The sequence below is a fragment of the Lissotriton vulgaris genome, chromosome 8 (genome assembly GCF_964263255.1).
Source record: "Lissotriton vulgaris chromosome 8, aLisVul1.2, whole genome shotgun sequence".
In the NCBI taxonomy this organism is placed as follows: Eukaryota; Metazoa; Chordata; class Amphibia; order Caudata; family Salamandridae; genus Lissotriton; species Lissotriton vulgaris.
The window spans coordinates 882,371,185-882,393,884 of NC_141696.1; the positions used below are offsets into that span (position 1 = coordinate 882,371,185).

Below are 22,700 nucleotides of genomic sequence, written 5' to 3' on the forward strand. Positions count from 1 at the left end.
ATACAGCGCTGGCCCTCCCCATCATGCACGCGATGCAGTTACGCCCCTGCGGACTTCTACCAAATGATTTGGCAGTGCCCCGTCCTTGCACCATTTTGAGCGGGGAGGAACTAGAACTTACAAAGACCCTTGCGTGGGAGGTTTCTCATGACCCACTTCGCTTGGTCCTGGTTGTGTTTGATGGCCTCGATGGCTCCCGGACCGATAAGCATTTCCTAGATACGGCGGTGGCGGTGGCGAAGCGCTATATAGCCGCACTCTGGTCCCAGATCAAGCCACCTACTATGTGGGAAAGTCGACAGGGAGTGGATTGGTGTGGAACTCAGAAGGAGCTGTCCCGAGTTTTTTGGCAAGATATGGGCAAATGGTTCAATCTAATGCCCTAAGGGGCGCGTGTGATTCTTGTACAAGAATATTCATAAGCAAGTGTTTTTATTCATTCCAAAAGTGTCTTACAAGTCTCTGTTGTCTCTCTCAAATGTATTTTATCCAAATAATGTGCTTGTTTTGCTACCAATAAATGTTTTGATTTGTTCCTTAAAAACCAATAAACTTGATTATCAAAAAAAAAATTTGTACTACTGCTTTTTCTCACTTCCTCAGGTCCTGAAGAAGTGTCTTGTGGCAAATTTACATCAACTCAAGTTTACAAAATGTTACTGTAAATACAATCAGATTCAACCTACAATTCAGTGCCTAGGTTTCCAGGCGAGGATCTTGGAATTGCCAGCAGTTTATCCCTTCACCACACCGATTATCACACAGATCCAGAGTTCCCTTGATAACCATAATTGTGAGCAAACTTACATAGTAGGGGCTGGGAGTATGCCATAAGTAATTTAAGGGTTAGAATGCCTTCCTACATTATGCACACTCACAAACTTACATGATTAAGGGTATTCACTAGGGGCGTGGCTTAAGCGCCGATGTAGTAGGAAGCGGGAGCTCCTCAGTGCCCGCCTCTCTCTGGCACGTATCCTGACCCCCGGCTCGGACCCCGGACCCCCAAGTGCACGTGAGAGGGTCTAGGGAGCACAGGGGATGAACTTGGCGCCCCGGGAAGCCCTGCGACTGCCCAAAAAGATCTTGTAACGTGGAGCGGAGCTGCCGGAGTGGCGGGCGCCCAAAATGGCAGCTGCTGTCCCTGCCTACGCTGCCTGACGGCGCGGAACTAACGGCGGCGGGGAGAGCGGAAGGAATCGCCCACACTCCGGTGGAGGTCCCCCAACGGTGAGGGAAGTAAGGGGCACCGCCTGGCATTGCGGAATTGGAGCGCACTGAGGGAGACGAAACGTCGAGGTGCCTGACCCCAAGATGGCGCCGCCCGCGTGACTGAGGCTGCCCTGTCTTTGCCGGCTGCGGAGAACCCGACTCATTCCTGCAAGGTGGGCCTGCCCTGCTGGGGGAGGGGGACCCGGCCCTGGGGAGTGCTACACCCGAATTCCCTACTGGCCAGCGGAGAGCTGAATGAGGCGGTGGAACGCACGGAGGCTGCAGAACCTGCCGTGTGATTAGGAGATGCTCCCGGGCTGACTGGGAAGCGGGAACATTACCTGGCCAGGGGCGGCGAACCATTGGGCACCCGCGTACTAGAAGCTGACTGGGGGTTAGCGCTTGGAGGCGCCGGAAAACCTGCGATTCCCCGGGGGGGACTCGCCCTACGTCTGGAGCGGAGACCCGGGCGCCCCCTCTCCCTGAAGGAACGACGCCCGCTCTCTGAGTTTGCTGATCACTTGGTGCCCCGCCTGGTGAGGGGAGCGGTGGTGCGGGGGTGCCGGGCGCCTACAGCGAAGCAGGGGTAACGACCGGCGGTGCTTTAAGTCCCTGGGGGCCTCAGGAGAGGCACGCAAGCCTTGCCACACGACAGAATGGTGAGAGGCGGCAGAAAGAAGGGCTTTGAAGCTCTGAAACTGGATGACCCGGGGCATCCCGTGGAGGAAGACGTGCAAGCACCTGGCCCGGGGAGCTCGATCCGTCCACGAGATCCGTCCTTGGGTGATATTATGCAAGCGATAGTAGCGTCGCGGGAAGCCCTTGAAAAGCGGATAGACACCATCGGATCAGACCTGTCCCTCCTGAAGGACGGCCACAGGAAGCTGAAGGAGCGAGTCACAACCTCGGAGACAACCTTGAAGGACCTACCGGGGGAAGTGGCTACTCTGAGAGCATCGTTGGCGGAGGTGGTGCAGAAAGTTCGGGTGCTGGAACTCAGGGCCGAGGACAGCGAAGGGCGCTCCAGGCGCAACAACCTCCGCCTAGTGGGTGTCCCGGAAAAAGCGGAAGGCCAGGATGCGGCCTCCTACTTGGAGAGCTGGCTGAGGGCTGCGGTGGCTCCGGAGGGGCTTTCCCCATTTTTCACCCTGGAACGCGCCCACAGAGTCCCGGTACGCCCGCCCAAACCAGGAGCCCCGCCGGGACCGATTGTGATGCGCCTCCTGCACTTCCGAGATCGCGACCACATTCTCCAGAGGGCCAGGGACCTGCCGGACTTACGAATTGACAACAGACGTTCATGGTTTTCCCGGACTTCACCAGAGACGTACAAAGACAACGGGCCTCTTTCATGGCGGTCAAGCGGAAACTGAGGTCGTTGCAGCTGCCCTATGCCATGTTGTTCCCGGCCCGGCTGAGGGTCGTCGCTGGAGAGCACACACACTTCTTTCTCACGCCACAGGAGGCTTGGAGCTGGCTTGATACTAGGGGGGAGTCCGGGGCGGATGCCCCCGACGTCCTCGCCTGGGAGACGCTCTGCTGAAACGACACCGACGCGGAGGTCTAGCTCCCCGTCGGGATGGCAACAGAAACGAGCTAAGGCGGTGCTGGCAGTAGTGGCCATCAGCCAGGGGGACGCCAGTCCCTCCAGTAGTGCATCGGAACAGTCGAAGAATAGTGCACTCAGTCCCAGCTCCAGTAGTGTGCACGATCTTTCGGAGGCGGACCTACCGGTGGCGACTCCCCAAACAGCGGATGGAATCCTTGGCTGACATGGACTGGTGTACTCTGGACACGTATGTAAGGTACTGGGCTGTGAGTTGAGACTGCCTCCGGACGCTGAGAGGTGAGATGTAGATGCCTCCTGGGACCTGTCTCCGAGCTGTGGGGGGGGGGATGAGCTGTGGGGGTCCTCCTGACGGTTCCGAGGGAGAGGGGTGGGGCGGGGAGCTTTGGACCTGCTTGGGTCGGCGTACTGGCAACCCTAGCCCGCTTTTGTTGAGATACACTTAATTTGCTAGTGTTTGGATGGGGATTCCACGTTGGTTGTCTGTCCTGGGGAGTGGGAGTTGGGGGAGTTTGTTTGGTCGGTTGGGGGGGGGCTGGGGGTGGGACCTGAGCGTGCCGGGGGGGTCGCTGAGAGAGTGGATGAAGCTCGATGGGATCTGCAATGGGACCCGACTTTGGCTACAAATGTCTCACGTGGAATGTAAGAGGGATGCACACTATGCATAGGCGTCACAAGATCCACTCCTATCTAGTTAGACGAGGCATTCACTTCGCCTTCCTCCAGGAAACACACATATTAGCTAAGGAGGGAAAGGCGCTGCAACGAAGATGGCGGGGCAGGTCTACCACACTCGTTATTCTGCATATGCTAGGGGGGTGGCCATTTGGATAAGGGCTGGGGTGCCGTTCCAATGCACTCAGCAACTAATTGACCCAGAGGGAAGGTATGTCGTGGTGCGAGGCAAACTGGATGGGAGAGACCCGACACTGGGTTGTCTGTATGCTCCGAATGTAGACCAACCTGCCTTTTCTCCTTACTGTCAAACAAGCTGGCCCCGTTTTTAGTGGAACCCTTGCTCCTTGGAGGGGACTTTAATAGCGTGACTGACACTGCAGTGGACAGATCGCACCCCCCTCTGCGGAATGCACCGGCTAGCAAACTGGCGCTTGCGCGTTCTGCCTGGCAATGCCAATGGGATCTGGTCGACTCGTGGAGAGCTAACCATCCGTCGGATAGGGACTACTCGTTTTTTTCCGCCCTTCATGACCTACACGTCCGCATTGATGCCTTCCTGTGCTCCCAAGACGTGCACGCAGAGGTGTGCCACAGTGAGTATCTCACGCGCACGGTCTCCGATCACAACCCGCTATTTGTGCACCTAAGCTGGTCGCAGCGGCGCCTGCGAATACCTGCCTGGAAGCTGCGCCCAGAGGCGCTGGAAGATCAGCTCTTCCGTTCCACAATAGCCTCGAACATCGAGGCGTACTTTCAGGTCAACGCGGGCACCGCAGGTTCAGCCGCGATTGAATGGGACGCCTTTAAATCGGTAGTGCGGGGACAATGCATTGCGACGGCGTCGGGGGCTCAGAAGACCTAGCTGGAAGACAATACACAGGAGGATGAGAAACTACGGGTGCTGGAGAGAGCGAGGCCTGAGCGGCCAGACACTCATGAGGCCCTACTTGAGGCGCGGGAACTGGTGGTGGCGACGGTGGAGCGTCTCCGGTGCTTTGACTACAAAGCCTATCTCACACGCGCGCACTCGGAGCGTGATAAATCGGGAGCTCTTTTGGCCTGGCTGGCCAACCCGGCACGTCGGAGCTCGGTCATCCTTGAACTCAGAGATCACTCTGGAGTGGCGCGATTTGACCAGCTGGGGATTAATGAAATATTCCACGACTACTATACGGAGCTTTACCGTAGCCGCGTCCTACCGTCAATGGACGGATTCCAGGGATTCCTGGAGGGACTAGATTTGCCGGAGCTGGTGGAGGAAGACGCGAAGCTGCTCGGGAGCAAAATTGAGGAGAGGGAGGGGAGAGTCGCCATCAAGAGTATGGCGAGGAACAAGACACCGGTCTCTGATGGGCTCCCTACGGAGTTCTATCTCAACTACGTCGACCTCCTGGCGCCGACTGACATGGCTCTACAATGAGGCGAGACGGCTGGGCAGCCTTCCGATGACCACTGGCGAAACGCTTATCGTCCCATTATTAAAACCGGGCAAGCAGCCATGGGACAGGGCTGCATATCGTCCTTTGTCCATGCTCAATCTAGACTATAAGATCTTGAGTAAAATCTTGGCGTCGCGCTTGCTCCCCCATATGTCCGCGTTGATCCACGTGGACCAATCTGGATTTATCCAGACCCGCAACACAGCGCTTAATATACGACGGCTCCTGCATGTCTTGGAGGCTGACACCTATGACGGAGATGAGGCGGTGGTGTTCGCAGTTGACATGGAGAAGGCCTTTGACAGCCTGGAATGGCCTTACCTTTTCCATGTCATGCGCACAATGGGGCTAGGCGAGGGCTTTGTAGATTGGACGACACTGCTATACCGGAACGCAACGGAGAGGGTCCGAATGGGAAGGGTCATCTCTGAGGTGTGTGCGGTGGGTAGGGGTACCCGCCAGGGGTGCCCTCTCTCCCCCCTGTTGTTTGCCATAGCGGTCGAACCCCTTGCGGCGCGAGCCCGGCTGGGACGGGCGTATCGGGGGTTGGATGTCTACGGGCAAGTACACCACATTGCACTATATGCTGATGACCTGCTGATGTTCTTGGCGGACTCGGCTGCCTCTCTGAGGAGTGTTAAATCCCTCCTGCAGCCTGATGATGGCGGGGACGGTCAAGGCCGTTACGTGCCTATATAGGAGCATGGCCTCGGAGGCTGTCACCCCACTGCTGTCCCTGAAGGCGAAATGGGAGGCTGACCTGATGACGGAGACCCCTGAGGAGACGTGGTCTACCATAGTGGCACAGGCCCGGAACGGAACGCGCAACGCTAGGTTTCTTCTGGTGCACTTCTATGTCCTGCATAGGGCCTATCTGACCCCTGAAAAACTGCATAATTATTTCCCGACTCATCCGGCGGCCTGCCCGCGATGCCCGGCGGACTTGGCTGATTTCCAGCATATGTTCCGGTCCTGTCCAGAGTTAAGTTCCTTTTGACAGGAGGTAGTAGATAGCCTAAGGGAGGTTACAGAGAGGGAGGGGGGGGGGTAGGACTAAAAGAGAGGGGGGTTGGGAGAGATGGGCGGGCGGGAGGTCGTTGGTCGGGGGTGGAGGGGAGGGATTAGCTGATTTGTTAGGGACTTTCAGAATTGGTGGGGATGAGAGGACTGAAAAGCAGCCCTACTATCTTCCGGACACCTGGTTGTTACTGAGCCATACTGTCTTCTCCAGCCCATGACTGTCTCCATTATTACGCCGCTCGACCTCCGGGTTGTGAGCTAATAGGCTGTGTGACACATGCAAAGGAGAATCGTATTTATAACGAACATCGGTTGGAATGGTATATATGATTTGCTTGTACAACATGATTTGCTGCAATAAAAAGATATTTACAAAAAAAATTAAGGGTATTCACTAACTCCTCTCCAATCCCTTACCACCCTGGAAAATGTAAGAAATGTATTCCAGACAAGAGCAAATGTAAATCTTTTCAATTGGGGTAAATATTTCCCCCTGGAAAAAAAAGATATAACAGTTTAAACAAGTGAATTTGCACATGTGCAGCACATTTTTGCATGCACAAATATACACGTTTGTTTTTCCCCAAGGAAAATGGAATTGACAAAAACTTGTTAAGGCTAAGGTTGCTGTTTTCCAAGCCTAAGTTTCAAAACTCTTATTGTTCCCTGAAAGTCAAATCTTTCCCATACACAGTCATAGACCAATGAGGGCACTTTTCTGACCTCCAGAGCCCCAATTTTTTAAAACATATTGCACATAAGGAGTCTGATTCACAAAGCTAACAAACTTTTGAGTAATTTACCATATTGAGTACGTTTATTACTTTTTGATTATTCACAAAATGTAAGTGTTAGGTCACTACTATCCAGCCCCCCAAAAAACAAACCAAAAAATAACAACAGTATTTCCACTACCGCACATGGATGACCACTTGTACAGCAATACCCTCCCCCTTGGAAAATAATGGAGTTAGGGAACTTAAATAAAAGCTCATAGGAAATTGTTGTTAAATTAATTTATAATAGTTAAAAAATATAACTATAATATTAACAAAATCAATAGAAAGTGCACACAGTTTAATTCTGAAATATGTTAATGTTCTATTTTGAATTTATAAATTATAGTACCAATTTCTATTAAAATATAGCTACATTTGATTCATTCTGTAAATTGCTTTTAATAATTGTTTTTTTAAAAAATATTTTTATTGTAAAAAAATGTTTTGGTACACATATAGCACAGAATACAGAATATTAATACAAATATTAAACAAAAACTATTATCAAGAAAATCTATATAACGTTAAACAAATCTTTTTCTTCCATATAGCCATCAAAGCATAAAAAGGAGAAGAACATTATTAAATCAGACATGGCTTTCATTTAGCCTTTCTTTCCAACGATGAACTGGTTCCCATATTTTCCTACCCAACCTCCTTGCCCTTTTGCCTTTCCTGGCATATATGCCCTTTTCGAGATTGAACGTCCCCAGTAACAAAGCAATCCATTGTTGTGTTACTGGAGGTGAGGGATCCAGCCAAGCTCTAGCAATCAACAATCTATACACCGCCATTGCTACAAATAAAAATTCGCAATGGTCACCATCAAATCCCCTAACCCCTAACATAATTACAGTTGGTGTTAAAATCACATTCAAACCAAGTGTGTGATCCATAAATTCTTCAATACCCTTCAGTAGCATTCTTAATTGAGGGCATAACGCAAAAATGTGAATACTATCCGCTGCTGGTGCACTGCAGCGAGAACAAGTAATCCCTGTAGTACCGCCCCACTGTGCAATGCGATCCGGTGTATGGTAGAGTTGGTATAAAGTTTTGTAATGTTGGGATTGGAGCGAGGCAGAGCGAAAAAAAGAGCATCCTAAATCCAACGAGTCCAAGAAAAACTGGCTCTGTATCCCTAATTTCCCAGCCCATTTATTACCAAATTTTTCAGTATCGTCCTGCTTCAATTCTGCCAAATTAGCATAAAAATGGCGAATGGAGCACACCCCTCCTTGCGCTATGGCTTCCATAATATTATTTTTACCGAATCCACCCTCGCCTCCTTTTTTCCTATTGAGAAAGCTCCTGATCTGCAGATACTTAAAGAAGCTTTGTCTTGCTATGTTGAATTTTGCCATCAGATCTGAGAATTGCAGTATCTTTTCATCTAAGCCCAGCAGATCTCCTATTTTTTTTAATTCCATTTCTATCCCATTCTGCCATAGTAGCATCGGCAAAAATTAAAGGTGGAAGAGTCTTGTTCCTATATAATCTGGTGTATCTGTTGTATCTTCCCAATCCACATTTTTTTGCTACAGCTGACCAGATGTTATGTGCAGCAATAACTGTCTTAAAGCGTGTGCGTTTATAATAAGAAAAGTCAGTGCAGTTTAAAAAAGCATTTGCAGTATCTGAGCCCAGTACAATAGAATATATCATAGTCGAGATAGCGTTGACATTCAAATCCACTTCGCTTGCTCCAATCAGACCCTGAATATATTGAAGTACAGAAGCCCAATAATATAATCTAAAGTCTGGAACCCCCCAACTTCGCCTAGCCCTTGGTAAAGTCATAAATTTATAAGCCCGTCTGGTCTTTCCATATGACCAGATACATTTATTCAGAATCGACTCCAGCTTATTAAACCAGATCGACTCAAACATAAGAGGTATCGTTCGGAAGAAATAAAGAAATTTGGAGAGTATAAGCATTTTGATGACGTTAGTACGGCCCACTAGCGTGAGTCTAAGATTGTTTATCCTGGCCAAATCTAACCTTACTTTCCTCATTAGGGGGGAGATGTTTCGTTCTACCACTGTCTCTAAATTAGGCGAAATTTCAACACCTAGATAAACTGCTGCAGAAACCACACGTGAGTCATTGCAACGTACCATTGCATTTTTTATAATCTGCGTTTTTGCACTGTTAAGTCTATATCCAGAGATTATGCCAAATTTAAGGGCCTCTTGCTCAATTTCTCCAATTGCCTTAGATGGATCTGGGGTAATTATAGCGACGTCATCTGCGTACGCCAGCACATTGACTTCTAGAACATTTGAGCAAAGGGGGGGAATACTAGGATTAAGAATAAGGTAACGTAAATACGGATCCATGTAGAGTGCAAAGAGGAGAGGGGAGCTGGGACTGCCTTGCCTTGTTCCTCTTTTTATCTGTACTGCCGCAGTTAGTTCCCGATTAATTTTGATTCTAGCCGTTGGTGCCTTGTATAGAACCTGAATTGCTCTAATATAGCTATCACCAAAACCATAAAGTCTCATCAACTCCCACAAATAACAAATACTCCCATGCGACCCTGTCGAAAGCTTTCTCAGCATCCAGAAATAAAGCTGCGACAGGGCCGCAGGCAACTTCCATAGCGTCGAAGCAGGTAATCACTGTCCTAACATGTTCTGTAGTACCCTTCCCTGGGATAAAACCATGTTGGACTGGGGAGACTAATTTCTCTATAACGGTGGTCAGCCTTGTTGCCAAAAGTTTCGAATACAGCTTCACATCCGCATTCATTAAAGCAATAGGTCTATATGACCCAGGGGCTGTGGGAGGTTTACCTTTTTTCAGGATGACTATGATTTCAGTGCCACCCCAAGAGTTTGGAATTGAAACTTCACTCTGAGCTTGAATGAGTGTATCCAATAACTCCAATCTGAGAACTGAAAAGAATGTTTTATAGAATTCAATCGGAATAAAATCTGGTCCTGCAGCCTTAGAAGACGGAAGATCTGATAAGGCTAACGTCAATTCTTCTATCGTTATAGTAGAGTCTAGTTTAACTTTTTCCTCTAATTCTAACTCGTTAAGATGGATATTTCCTAAATAATCTCTGATTTTATCCCTATCCACCTCAGCTTCCGTATCATACAATTCTGAATAATATTTCCAAAATTCATTTCTTATATCTGCAGAATCCGAGATCAAATTACCTGAATCATCTAACATATTTTTGATATCACCTGCAGTAACTTTTTGTCTGGTCCTGACGGCAAGAATATGCCCCACCCTCTCGCTAAACTCGCAAGCTTGTTCTTTCCTTGCTAGATAATTTGCTGCTATTTTATTAGTAATCCTTTCAGCTATTTCGGCCATTAATACCATAATTTCCAACATTTGTTGATCCAAGGGGCGTCCACTCGCGATTAACCTACTCAGCTCTGCCTCTGCAGTCAGGAGAGAGTTAACTTGTTGTTCTATCCTTTCTCTTTCTATTTTCTGTCTAAATGTTGAAAAGCTAATTGTCTCACCCCTTATTCCTGCTTTAAAGGCATCCCAAGTGCAGCCGCTACTAGCGCTCCCCTTATTATTAAGCCAGAACTCACTAATCCACCTTTCCATATGTTTGCAATATCCCTCATCTTTTAGCAGAGCTCTCTCGAATGTCCATTTATATACCTTTCTTGCTATACCATTTAAACAAACTGTCAATAACAGAGGATTGTGGTCTGAGACCAGGCGGGGTAGCTTCCTAATCTGTGTATTGGAAAGCAGGGAATTGGAGATTAGAAAGTAATCCAACCTTACCGTTATTCTATGTGGGGCAAAGAAAAAGGTATCACCATCAGTCTGCGGGTGTAGATTAGCCCAGACATCCGATAAAGCGTTATGTGCGGCCATGTCTACTATGGCCCTATGCACCCTCTTCTTGCGCCCAATATATTGATGCCCCAATTGCAGCTCAACACTAGCAGGACGATTGATGTTGAAATCCCCACAACAAACAATAGGTTCCATCCAGGTTGATAGTTCTTGATCCAGAAATTTAAATATATCCGGCTCATCGCACATTGAGCCATAAACAGAAACCAATGTAAACCTAGTTCCTCTAAAGCCTACTTCTACAATAACCCATCTCCCCCATATGTCTTCTTTACTCCTAAAAACTATACACTCCGTCCCTCTCCCCAAAATCGCTACCCCGCGTGTTTTTGAGGCTTGTTTGGTAAGTGCTAATACTTTAAAACCCAACTGTTCTAACAAATAACCCTTACCTCCCTCCACGTGGTTTTCCTGTAGACAGATCAGATCTGGATACATTGACTTACAAAACGCTGAAACTCGTAATCTTTTCTGAAGATCATTAAGACCACAAACATTCATTGACATAATACGGCAAGCCATTAAAAAACATCAAAAATTGGTACCAACTCCCTATTCCAACTCTCAATCTCACCCTTTACTTCCTTCTTCCACCATTTGTGTAAGGCCTGTAACTGCTTCAGAGTGTGTCTCAGTGCATGTGATGTGTGCCATTTTCTTCCCCCCTTCTCCCCCCCCCTCCCCCACTCCTGACCCCCCCCACACTGCCCCACCCCCACCCCCCCTACAGGCAAATAGGTCAAACGTGACCTATGTGTGGACGCCAGGGAAGCAGCAGTCGCCACTCCTCCCCACCACCGTTCAAAATTCCAAAAGAACCCTTTTGTTTATTTCTCCTTATAACCCAAAACTTCCTTCATATAAGCCTTCGCCTTAATCTCAGAGAAGAAGAATTTAAACTGGCCTTTGGTCACTATTTTCAATTTAGCGGGGTATAGCAAATAAGCCTCTGAACCCAAGGCCTGAATATGCGGTATCATCTGCCTCAACCTCCATCTGCGCTCAACTGTGGCATGGCAGAAGTCCGGTCTTGCAAAGAAAGTGACATTGTTAGATGTACCCCTAGACTCAGGCTTAGCCTTATCCAATATCAACTGTCGCAGGAGAAAATTCCCTACAAAGATTAACAGAGCCCTCGGACGCCCCCCCTGAGCTCCAGCTTGTCCCCTTTTAAGAAAAAATGGAAAACGGTGGGCTCTTTGAATTTCAGTTTCCCACTGCCACGTAGTTAGTTCTGGGAAAAGCCCCCTTTAGCAGATTTAAAACAAACATTCTGGGATCCTCCCCTTCAATACCTTCTTCCACGCCTAACAGTCTAATATTGTTGCGGCGCTGTCTATTCTCAAAGTCCTCCAATTTCCAGTTGACGACTTCGGCCACCTTTTGATGCTCTTCTTTGTACATTTTTAAATCTCTCATGTCGTCCTCTACTTTGCCAGTTCTTTCCTCCACATGGGCAACTCTCTCCACCATCTCGTCCTGCCTTTTGCTTATATTCCTGAGTTTGTTCTGAATCTTCCTTGACTCTTGCCTTAATAATAATAATAATAATAGGGGCATTTGTAGAGCGCTGAGTTACGCGCACCGGCGTGTCCCCGCGCTGACAGTGAGAAAAACATAAGACAGGGAAAACCGTGCTGGCAGGTCAGGATTATCTAGTAAAGAGGTGAGTTTTTAGCTTAGCTCGAAACTTCATTTCTACTGGCTCCAGGCGAAGGTCCACTGGGAGTTTGTTCCAGTAGTTGGGGGCCAGGTGCCTGAAGGACCTACCTCCCATACGAGCTTTCTTTATCCTGGGAGTCCTCAGCAGTCCTCCTCCCGCAGATCTGAGCGCTCTAGATGGTTCATAGGCTTCGATCAGTTTCTGCAGAGGTCGGGCGCCCTGTCCTGCAGAATCCGATGACATGTGCAGAGGGCTTTGTACTCAACTCTGCTCTTTACTGGAAGCCAGTGTAATTTTTGGAGTGCCAGCTTCGAGGGCGCCCTTTTGGGCAGCCTAAGAATCAGGCGTGCCGCCGCATTCTGCAGCACCTGAAGGCGTGCCATGCTTTTAATCGGTGCCCCAAGGTACAGCAGGTTCCCATAGTCAAGCCTTGCGGTCACCAGGGCATGCACCAAGGTTTGGCGGGCTTCCACTGGCAGAAGGTCTAGAACTTTCCTTAGTCTCTTCAGGACCCCAAAGCAAACTCCTACCACCCGATTGATCTGAGGCCCGAAGGTCAAAGCCGCATCGGACCAGACGCCCAGGTTTTTGGCCTCCTGACAAGGGGCAGGAGTTGGTCCAAGACAGGATGGCCACCAGGCTGACGACCAGGCTGACTGGGCCCTCCCTACCACCAGCACCTCTGTCTTGCTCCCGTTTAGCTTCAAACAATTCTTGGCCATCCAATCGGCAAGATCTTTCATGCACGATTGGAAGCCATCTGCAGCAAGACAGGGCGCGTGCGACAGGGTGATGACCAGCTGCGTGTCGTCAGCGGAGGTTACCAATTGGAGGCCATGGCTCTCCACAATCGATGCAACAGGTGCCACATACAAGTTGAAAAGGGTCGGGCTCAGGGACGAGCCCTGAGGCACGCCCTGGCCCAAAGGTACCCCTTTAGAATAATGGTCCCCCTGCCTCACTTGAAAGCTCCTTCCTGTAAGGAAGGACTGGATCCACCTCAGCGCGGTACCGGCGATACCACCTTTGCTCAGACACTGCAGCAAGGTGGAATGTGCTACAGTGTCGAACGCCGCGCTGAGGTCAAGCAGGATCAAGGCCATGGTTTGCCCCTCATCTACGCCCTGTCTCAGATGTTCGGTTGCCATGAGAAGGGCGGACTCTGTGGAATGACGCGGCCTGAAACCAAACTGCGTGTCATGGAGCAAACCCACCTCCTCTACATGCTTCATGATTTGGGTGTTCACTACCTTCTCAGCCACTTTGGACAGAAAAGGTAGGAGTGAGATGGGCCTCAGATTTTCCAACACCTCAAAACCAATGTGAGACTTCTTTCGAAGGGGGAGTACCACCGCCTGTTTCCACCCCTCAGGAAGCATGCCCGATTTAAAGGAGATATCCAAGACGTGCCTTATGTAAGGCTCCAGGACACTCAGGCTGTCCCCCAGCCGCTTAGGAGACACCGGGTCCATAGGGGAGCCAGATTTTACCGAGAGGCACGTCCTGACCAGTTCATCAGGGGGTGGCGTGATGAAATTTGTGAGAGATCCCAGAATCTCCATCCCCACTGCCGTGGCTTCAAACTCAGCCCCCGTGGGAGGCGGATTGGGGAAGGTCGAGTAGATTTTCTCGACTTTGGTGGAAAAATAGTTGGCGATGCGGTCACATGTTTCAACCGAACAGCTCTTCGGGTCAGCGGACGAGTCGATTGTGGTCAGTGACTTGTAGATACAGAAGAGCTCCTTAGCAGAGTTTTTTGCCCCTAGAATTTTCCCTGCGTAAAAGGCAGCCTTCGACTTTTTGATCAGTCTGTGATGCAGCCGCCTTTTCGCTAAGAACGATTCCCTGGCATTAGCATCATAAGATACCCTCCAGGCTCGTTCAGCACGCTTACACTCTGCCTTTGTCCGCCGCAGCTCTCCATTAAACCAAGGGGCAGATCTTTCCTTGCGGCCGCCCTCAGGTGTACGGCAGAGTGGCGCTGTCTGATCTAGCGCCTTGGTGATGCGCCTATTCAGGTTGAAAACTGCAGATTCAATGTCCGCACCTCCAGGCTGACCTTCCCTTGTTAGTGCTAGATTAAAATCCTCCAAAGAGAATTTGGCCCACTTCCTACGGGAGTAGTTCAGGGGTGCCTGACTACACTTTATCGGTTTTATATTATTTATCGAGAATGCCACCAGAGAGTGATCTGTCCAGGGAATCGGCTCAATTGTAGAGACTTGCACCCCTCCCCAGTTAGCAAACACCGGATCCAGTAAATGGCCTTGGCGATGCGTGGGACAAGAGAGCTTGAGTTCAAGCTGAAGTGCTTGGATGTCCCTACAAAACTGCTCCGCTCCTTTGTCCTCTGGGCTATTAAGGTGAAGATTCAAATCTCCCAGTAAAAGAAATTTGTCCCTGCGTAGCGTTACCTCGGTAAGACTCTCTACCAGGCTCTCTCTAAACTTGGTGCAAGGCCCAGGAGGTCGGTAGACCAGATAGCCTTTAATCACCGTCCCCCCATGAGTATGTATGGTAAAAGTGCCTGCCTCGCTCTCTGCAACCGGGGTGGGTTCCAGTGCGCAATCAAGATTTTTCTTAAAAAGGATCGCTATTCCTCCTCCCTTCCCCACAGGCCTGTCCTGCCTGACCATGGAATAATTCTCAGGCATGGCCTCGATGATATCAGAGTCGGAAAACTGATCTAACCACGTTTCCGTGCCTTGCCCTCCTACTTTCTCCCCTAGCCTCAGATTGCATTAGTTTCAAAGTATTGAATAATAGATCAAGCGTAACCGGGGGTTGAGGAGGCTGTGTAGAACCTTGATCACCAATCAACATAGCCGGACTGTCTTGTTCCAGAAAAGAAAAAGTAGTAGTAGAATAGTCCCAAGTTAGCTTTTTTGTAGGATCGGTGGTACTGCTTGCTGTGGAGGGCTTTCTTTTAGAAAGGCGTTTCTTCTGCGTAATTTTCTGAGCTGGGGAACTGCTGGCAGTATCTATACCAGTGGACTCATCTGTGCTAATTTCGTCTGAAGGCAAGGACTGCGATTGAGAGTGAGAATCTTCGTCAACAGAATAAAATCTCTCTGCAGAGGCAGTTCCATTAGCGATACCCACTTCAGCAGAGGTAGAGGCAGAGGATTCACCTCCTGATTTAATCACTCCGCTTTCCATATCTAAGTCCATGACTTCTGCTCAGGTTAAAGTATTAGGTTCAACACCTTCCACACCTTCATTATTAGTCATTTGTGCATATGGATGAGGCTCTGACTCTACCCCCAGCCCTGGAACCGGCATGGCAAAGCTCCTGTTTTCATCTGGCAACTGAGCGCACATGGCCCGACTGTCTATTGAATCCCCAAATTCATTACTCACTTTTGACTTTTCAGTGCGTCTGGAATCGTGGTGCTCTGGCTTGTACTTTCCAGCAGACTCAGACTGGGGCTCCTCCAAGCCTGCGACTGCTCTATCTCCTCTCCCAGCCGAAGCGGCAACAGGCAGTGTCTCAGGCGGCTTCCCTTCTGTCGGTCTTTCAGGTTGCCTAGCAACCCCAGCTCCGGCTCCCGCTCCAGCATCAACACCGATGACGCCAGCTTCAGCCCCTGCTCCTGCTCTGGCGTCCGGGGTGAAAATGCTGAGATCACCAGGTTTGCTTCCCGCAGTCCCGCTGCCTACTGATGTCGGTACATTTGCAAAGCTTTCCGTTACCGTAGGCTGGGGCAGCGTGTTTTCTTTGACTTTTAGTTTGTTAACATTCCCCGGCTCTTTCAGGGGAACCGCGTTGTCCGGGCCGGTTCTCTTTACCGTTGGCTTCTTGAGGCTGGAAGCACTTTTCTGCGCGATGGTTAAAGCAGAGACTTTCAGGTCCGCTTTATTTTTCTCTTTTGACGTCTGGCCTCTCGTAGCGTCTGAATCTGTAACTTTTCCTCCCTTGCCGTCTTTTACATCGTTTCCACGTTGTGCGCGTGGAGGCATCCTGAACCAGGTTCTTAAAATCAGCCTGGTAGCTTCGGTTAGTCTCTTCTTAATGCGCCAAACTGTTCGTGCTATAATGTTACCGCGTTGTTCCCCAGAGGGTAATGTGTCAGCGGTACCGATCCCAGGAGGCACAAAGTGTCCAGAGGCAACCCTCTTCAGGCGAAGCTCCACCATTGAACCATCAAAAACCCGGCAGTGGGGAGGAGGTGGAAATGCGACTCACTCACTGCATCCCTCAGCGGCCATCTTGCCACTCACTCCGCTTTTAATAATTGTTAATGCAAAAGAAAAAAATCTTTAGGTGGAAATTTATTTTTTTAATTAAAATTTCAGAGAAATAATATTAATTTAAAAGAATATTTCAATTGATTAATACTTTATTTAAAAATTAAGCTAATAGTGCAGTAGCATTTTAAAATGTTGTTCTATATTTAAAATATACAAAATTAATTTACATTATTAGTTAACATAAAAATATTTTTCATACTTATTTCCTAGTTAAATAATTTCAAAAAATGTCCATATACTTTACAGTGCAGACATTTCTGCCCCAATTGTGAAGTTTCCCTATGAGAAAGTATTGGGAAAATATTTATTAACACGAAATATTATTAATTTGGGTATTCAAATATTCCATACTCAAATGAAAACTGTATAATATTTATATACATATATTAACATTAAATTATGTTTATTTATTTTTGTAAGTATTTTAAATAATTGAATGTAATTTAACATTATTTCCTAATGGGTTTCATTTGAATTGCCTACCTTCCTTATTTTTTAAGGGACTTGCATCCATGTCCTTATTTCCAATTATTTCAATTATTCAATGACTACTATAATTCATTGTATGAGGGTCTTAAGATCAAAGTCATCAGAAGAATACAAATTGTTCTGATTAGAGTGACTTAATCCATCAAAAAGCATGTGTCAGAAACCATGTTAGACCCACAGGGGCCCAATACAACAGAAGGTACTACCTCAGAAGAGAAGATATCTGATTTACAAAGTGAGCGGGAGCACCAGAAACCCATTGTGTTTCACTTATGAGCTGCAGCTCCTGAAGGCATCGAAAAGCTCTGGGTGAGAAACTAGGGTAGAAGGAGAAATAACCACTGAAACGGTATCAGAAATTGCTGATTGCCTCAGTAATTTTTCTTTTCCGAGAGAAACCTTAAAGTTTCAGCTGTAGTCTCCGTTTTTTCTGCATCTCAGGAGTTACTGGAATCCCCAAAATTAATTACTCTGAAATTACCCCCCGATATGGGTCAGCCGTTATAGGCCACAAAATATGATAGCAACATTGGTTGCTGTTTAAAAGTTATTTTAATGGTTCACCATATTACTCAAATGACTTACTCAAACAACAGATTTTTGTACGTGTTGAAGAGATTATAGTTCTACCAACATATTCAGACACTTACAGTCTTCAAAAGGCCATTCACTGGTGGCAACTGAAGTGACAAGCATTTGCAATGCAATCGGTCTCGCCTTTGGGACATTATATGTATTTAGCTATGCAGCACATTCGCCTGGGTGCTGAAACATCTACTTTTCTTTAACATAGAGGGAAAATAAGCACAAAACTGTGTGACATGCCAGGTATGGGAACACATGGAGACAACGTTTGCCTTCCAGCAAGAAATGGTATGGCCCAAAGCTCTCTTTTCAATATAAAATCAGGGCCTTCGGTGGTCATATCACTGAAAATACAAGATTTGTAAAAAAATATATTGTCTACGGGTGCTCATGGAAGACAATTTCTCTGGACTGGAATCTAGAGAATGCTAAAGTGATTCTGGTATTTTATTGAACTCTGCTGGTCGTTTTCTAATAAGAAAGGTAAATGGAGGCAGTTGCCAGAACATTTTATAAAAGAAAGTCCCTAAGCAGAAAGCAATTCTTGTATTTTACTGACCTCTGCTGGTCGTGTTCTATTAAGACAGTTAACTAGAGGCAGTTGAACAGAAAAAAAGTCCCTAAGCAGAAGTAGACAAGTTCTAGGGCTGATCTCCTGACCTCACAAAGTACATACACGTATAAGTATATACTAAATTATATACAAGATATAGGAATATACTAAAGTATATACAAGAGGTCTTGAATGCTCGACCTAAAAATTTAGTGGTTGACATACCTCAACCATTAGTCCTCTTTTGGGCTGTTCACTTCTGGCTAGCTTCACATCCACAAAGGATGTGTATGACTTCTGCAAACAATCTTGATTTTCAGTAAGGTGTGTCTGTGAACTTTTTACTCTGTATGGTCGAAGCTTAAAGCATCTTACGGGTGAGGCACTCTTTATATAATTTATGCAATCTATTAATTAATCCCAATTAATAATATTTCCATCTGACTTCTATCATTTCTACATTTTTCTTAGTATGCTGTTTTCGCAAAGCGCCTCACTCAAGTCTGCTCTAGTTTAAATAGTTATTCCCCAAATATTCTGGACATTCTGCTAACACAAAAGACAATCTAGAGCCCTGTGACCCAACAAATCTGAAACCTTTTAAATCATTAACTACTGTGCATATTAAGAAAATGAAATACAGAGTATACTTGTAATCTCTACGATATATTTTTTAGACAAAACCTACTTTTTCGATTTGAATTAACTTTTCTTCTTGGCGCTGAGGGCGTTGAAAGTTTCCAGGAAGAGAGTCCTTTATATGCAGACAAAGAGAAAAAATATTATGTAGAAACATTTGTATGCTTAAACATTAAGCACCTCCCAGTCATTACATGTTTCGATACTGCCACTATATTGCAGGATCTGGAAAAGTTTCAAAGCCAATCAGTTATAAAGCGGGTTCTTCTGTGTTGTAGTTGTATAAATGGACTTTGTTCTTTACAATTGAATACTTTTTAAGGATATGTTGGAGCAGTAAATATGGAAGGCATGATGTAAATGAAAAGAGCCTAAAAGGCAAGAAGTGTAGTTTTTGAAGAAGCAAATAAGGTTTTCTTATTATTGTCTCTCACTCTTTCGTCATTCACTCAGGGCAATTCCTAAGAAAGGCATTAAACTGGATGATGAATGTATGAGTCAGGCCTACTAGTTTCAGCCCTGAAGCTTTTATACTGGAAGTCATGATTAAGAATGTTAGTTCTTCAAATTTTAGAAAAACATATACAACTGGAAAGCAGTGGATTAGTACTACTTTTTGTTTTAGCTTTCAATCTTCTTATTTTACAAGTATGCAAGCAACACATCACCAAAGTTAAAAACATAGTAGAACAAATTCAACAGTGAGTTGGAAGAACTCATTGCTAAAGCAAACCTGACTGACTGACTTGCTCTTGTGTATAAAATAAAACAGAAACCAAAACCTAAACTCCCTGTTCCCCTCACCCAGAACACACATCCCTCAGACAATAGGCATTAGTGTAAGGCCGCTTGCAACTAAATCTGATATTGCCAACCCACAAATCCCAAGAAAAGGTACTGACTTCAGCAGCATTAGATGTAATAATGCTGATCCAATACTGTCTCATGTGCCACATTGCAACTTTATCCATCTGGTGAGATGTTCACTCAAGGGACACTTTGGCCTTAATTACGATGCCGGTTGGATGAGCATCCGATTGGCATAGTGTCGTAATGGAAACCGACCGACAACCAGTCTTGCCGTCTTTGGACAGAGGCCGCGCTATGACGGGGGCCCTGCTAGGGGTCCCTAAAGTCCGTTTCTGTCCGCCTTTCTATGGCGGTTAGACCGCCATAGAAAGGGACATCGTAATCCCTGAGGAAGTACCTGAGAAGGCACCGCCCTTATTGTAGGGATTACGTCGGAACAGCAGCCCGCCAGAACAGCTGCAGTCGATCCCTCCACATGCGGCCTCCAACCGCTGCATCATAATGCGGTGGGTGGAATAAAAGGGCAGATGCTAGTTGGATCGCAACCGGCAGGCCATCAGTTGCAATCCAACCAACATCGTAATCAGGCCCTATGTTGATTTAGACGTTTCACTGACAACCACGTACGTCATATGAACATTACCTCATTGTGAGCACAGACTAAAGCTTGCAATAACATATTGTAAATGAAATTGGCTCCACTTGCAGAGCTCTATGCTGCGACTATGAATTACCTTTCTGGCCATCTGCAGAAGATTTGGGATTCAATCTACCCAAGACATAGCCTCAGTCTTGTGATCTCAAAGCACCAGTAGCACCACCACCCGTGACTTTGCGATCAGGTATCCCAATTAATTTTAATTCTGCCAAACACATCCTTCTAAAAATCGCTCAACCTTAGTCACAGGCACCAAATATGGAGGAGGGAGCAGCCCCACATTTCTAGTGGTTCCCAATGTCCCCGGGTATATGTTTTGCAGCTGTTTTTTGCCAGTGTTTCTCACTCAGTTTCTCTCCCAAATCCTCAGCACAGGTCCCTCAGCATTTGCAAATCAGTCTTGCACACATTTAATAAAGTGGAATATAATTGTGACACTGCTATCCTACTGTTTACTAATTCTAGTAGTAGTGCCATCACTGCATGTGTCTGTGGTTGGCTGTCCTCACAAATCCAAGTCTGTGTGGACATTTTTGATAGCAATCAAAATGCTAGAAATTGTCTGTTGGGATATCAAATTCTTGCAGTACAACCATTTGGCACCCCTCTCACCGTCGTAATACCTGCTCTTTTCATAACTTTTCATCAGTTATTTTGGCTGCATCTAAGAAACTAAGCAGACATTTAAACATGAGGGGCATATGTTGCTCTTGTGATTGTGCACACAGGGCCAGAAGTACAACGCTTATTAGAGTGCGCAAACGGGTCTTAGACCAATTTGCACACGCGAAAAAGCATTGGCCCATGTACAAACAGTATTTTGCGGTTCGCAAATAATTTGAGACTCGCAAAATACTGTTTTGTGACTTGCTATTAGGAAGGGGCGTTCCCTTCCTAATGGCGAACCCAAAGCTATATACCAATATTTTGCAACCTAAATTGCGGTCGCAAAACAGTTGCAAATTACCTCCTACTTCAAGTAGGTGGTAATGCATTCGCTAATGGGAAGGGGTCAACCCCTTTGCAAATGCATGCAATATTATTTTTTAAGGGCAGGCAGTGGTCCCAAGGACCACTGCCTTCCCTTAACAAGCAATTGCAATAAAATAGGTCTTGCATTAGGAAAGTTTGAACTATTGGTATTGTAAATTACAAATTTGTTATTTATGTGTTGGTTTTGAAAATAGCGAAATTAATAGCTTTGTCATTTACAATGCCAATACGTTTAACTTTGGCAAATATGACACCTATAGCATTTGTAATGCAATATGTGTTGTATTTACGTGACTTAGATGTATCAATATTACAAATAACAATTGCTTTTAATTTTTTTAATAATTAATACTTAAATAAAAGTTATTGTAATTTATAAGGGCAATAGCTTAAACTTTTGTAAATAACTTTTGTGAAGATTATGTTCAGTGTATTTTATTGTGACAAAAATCCAAGAACAGAAGTGAAATATTAACCTCTTTTTGTGACATTTGTAATAAAGCTTGAAACATTGAGAGAACATATTTGAACCAGTTGTTGAATGGTAGCACAGATTGATGCTGTAGTGGCGCTGAGTGATGTTGTGGTTGCGACGAGTGATGCTGTGGCGTTCAGTGATGCTGTGGTATCGCATAGTGATATTGTGGTGCCCCTGAGTGATGTTGTGGTGGTGGTGAGAGATGCAGTGGTGATGCAATAGATAGATAGAGGTATGTTGTATTCAGTAGAGTATACTTATGTGGCGTGTAATTATGTGTCACTGAGTGGTATTGTTTGGAGTGTATGTTGCATTGAGTGCAGTGTAATTATATAGCATATAATTATGTGCCACTGAGTGGTACTGTGTGGAGTGTGTGTTGCATTCAGTAGAGTGTAATTATGTGGCGTGTAATTATGTGGCACTGAGTGGTATTTGGAGTGTATGTTGCATTGAGTGCAGTGTAATTATGTGGCATGTAATTATGTGGCACTGAGTTGTATTTGAAGTGTATGTTGCATGGAGTGCAGTGTAATTATGTGGCGTGTAATTATGTGGCACTGAGTGGTATTTGAAGTGTATGTTGCATTGAGTGCAGTGTAATTATGTAGAGTGTAATTACGTGGCAAAGAGTGGTATTTGGAGTGTATGTTGCATTGAGTGCAGTGTAATTGTGTGGTGTGTAATTATGTGGCACTGAGTGGTATTCTTTGGAGTGTATATTGCATTGTAATTATGTAGCATATAATTAGGTGGCACTGAGGGGTATTGTGTGGAGTGTGTGTTGCATTCAGTAGAGTGTAATTATGTGGTGTGTAATTATGTGGCACTGAGTGGTATTTGCAGTGTATGTTGCGTTGAGCGCAGTGTAATTATGTAGCATATAATTATGTGGCACTGAGTGGTATTGTGTGGAGTGTATGTTGTATTCAATAGAGTGTAATTGTGTGTGAGGGTGCAGAGTGTGTGAGGGTGCGGAGAGTGTGAGGGTGCGGAGAGTGTGAGGGTGCAGAGTCTGAAAGGGTGCACAGTGTGTGAGGGTGCGAAG

At 46.4% G+C, this 22,700-nt stretch overlaps 1 protein-coding gene across 1 annotated transcript in view; it reads right to left on the reverse strand.

Moving 5' to 3' along the window:
* The window catches only part of LOC147698137 (uncharacterized), a 910,572-nt gene that overhangs the window by 12,840 nt on the left and 875,032 nt on the right, over positions 1-22,700 (reverse strand). The window contains exon 8 of the mRNA XM_086933401.1: positions 18,763-18,828. Within this exon, the coding sequence (XP_086789527.1) occupies positions 18,763-18,828 (66 nt within the window). The remainder of the gene's footprint in view (positions 1-18,762; positions 18,829-22,700) is intronic.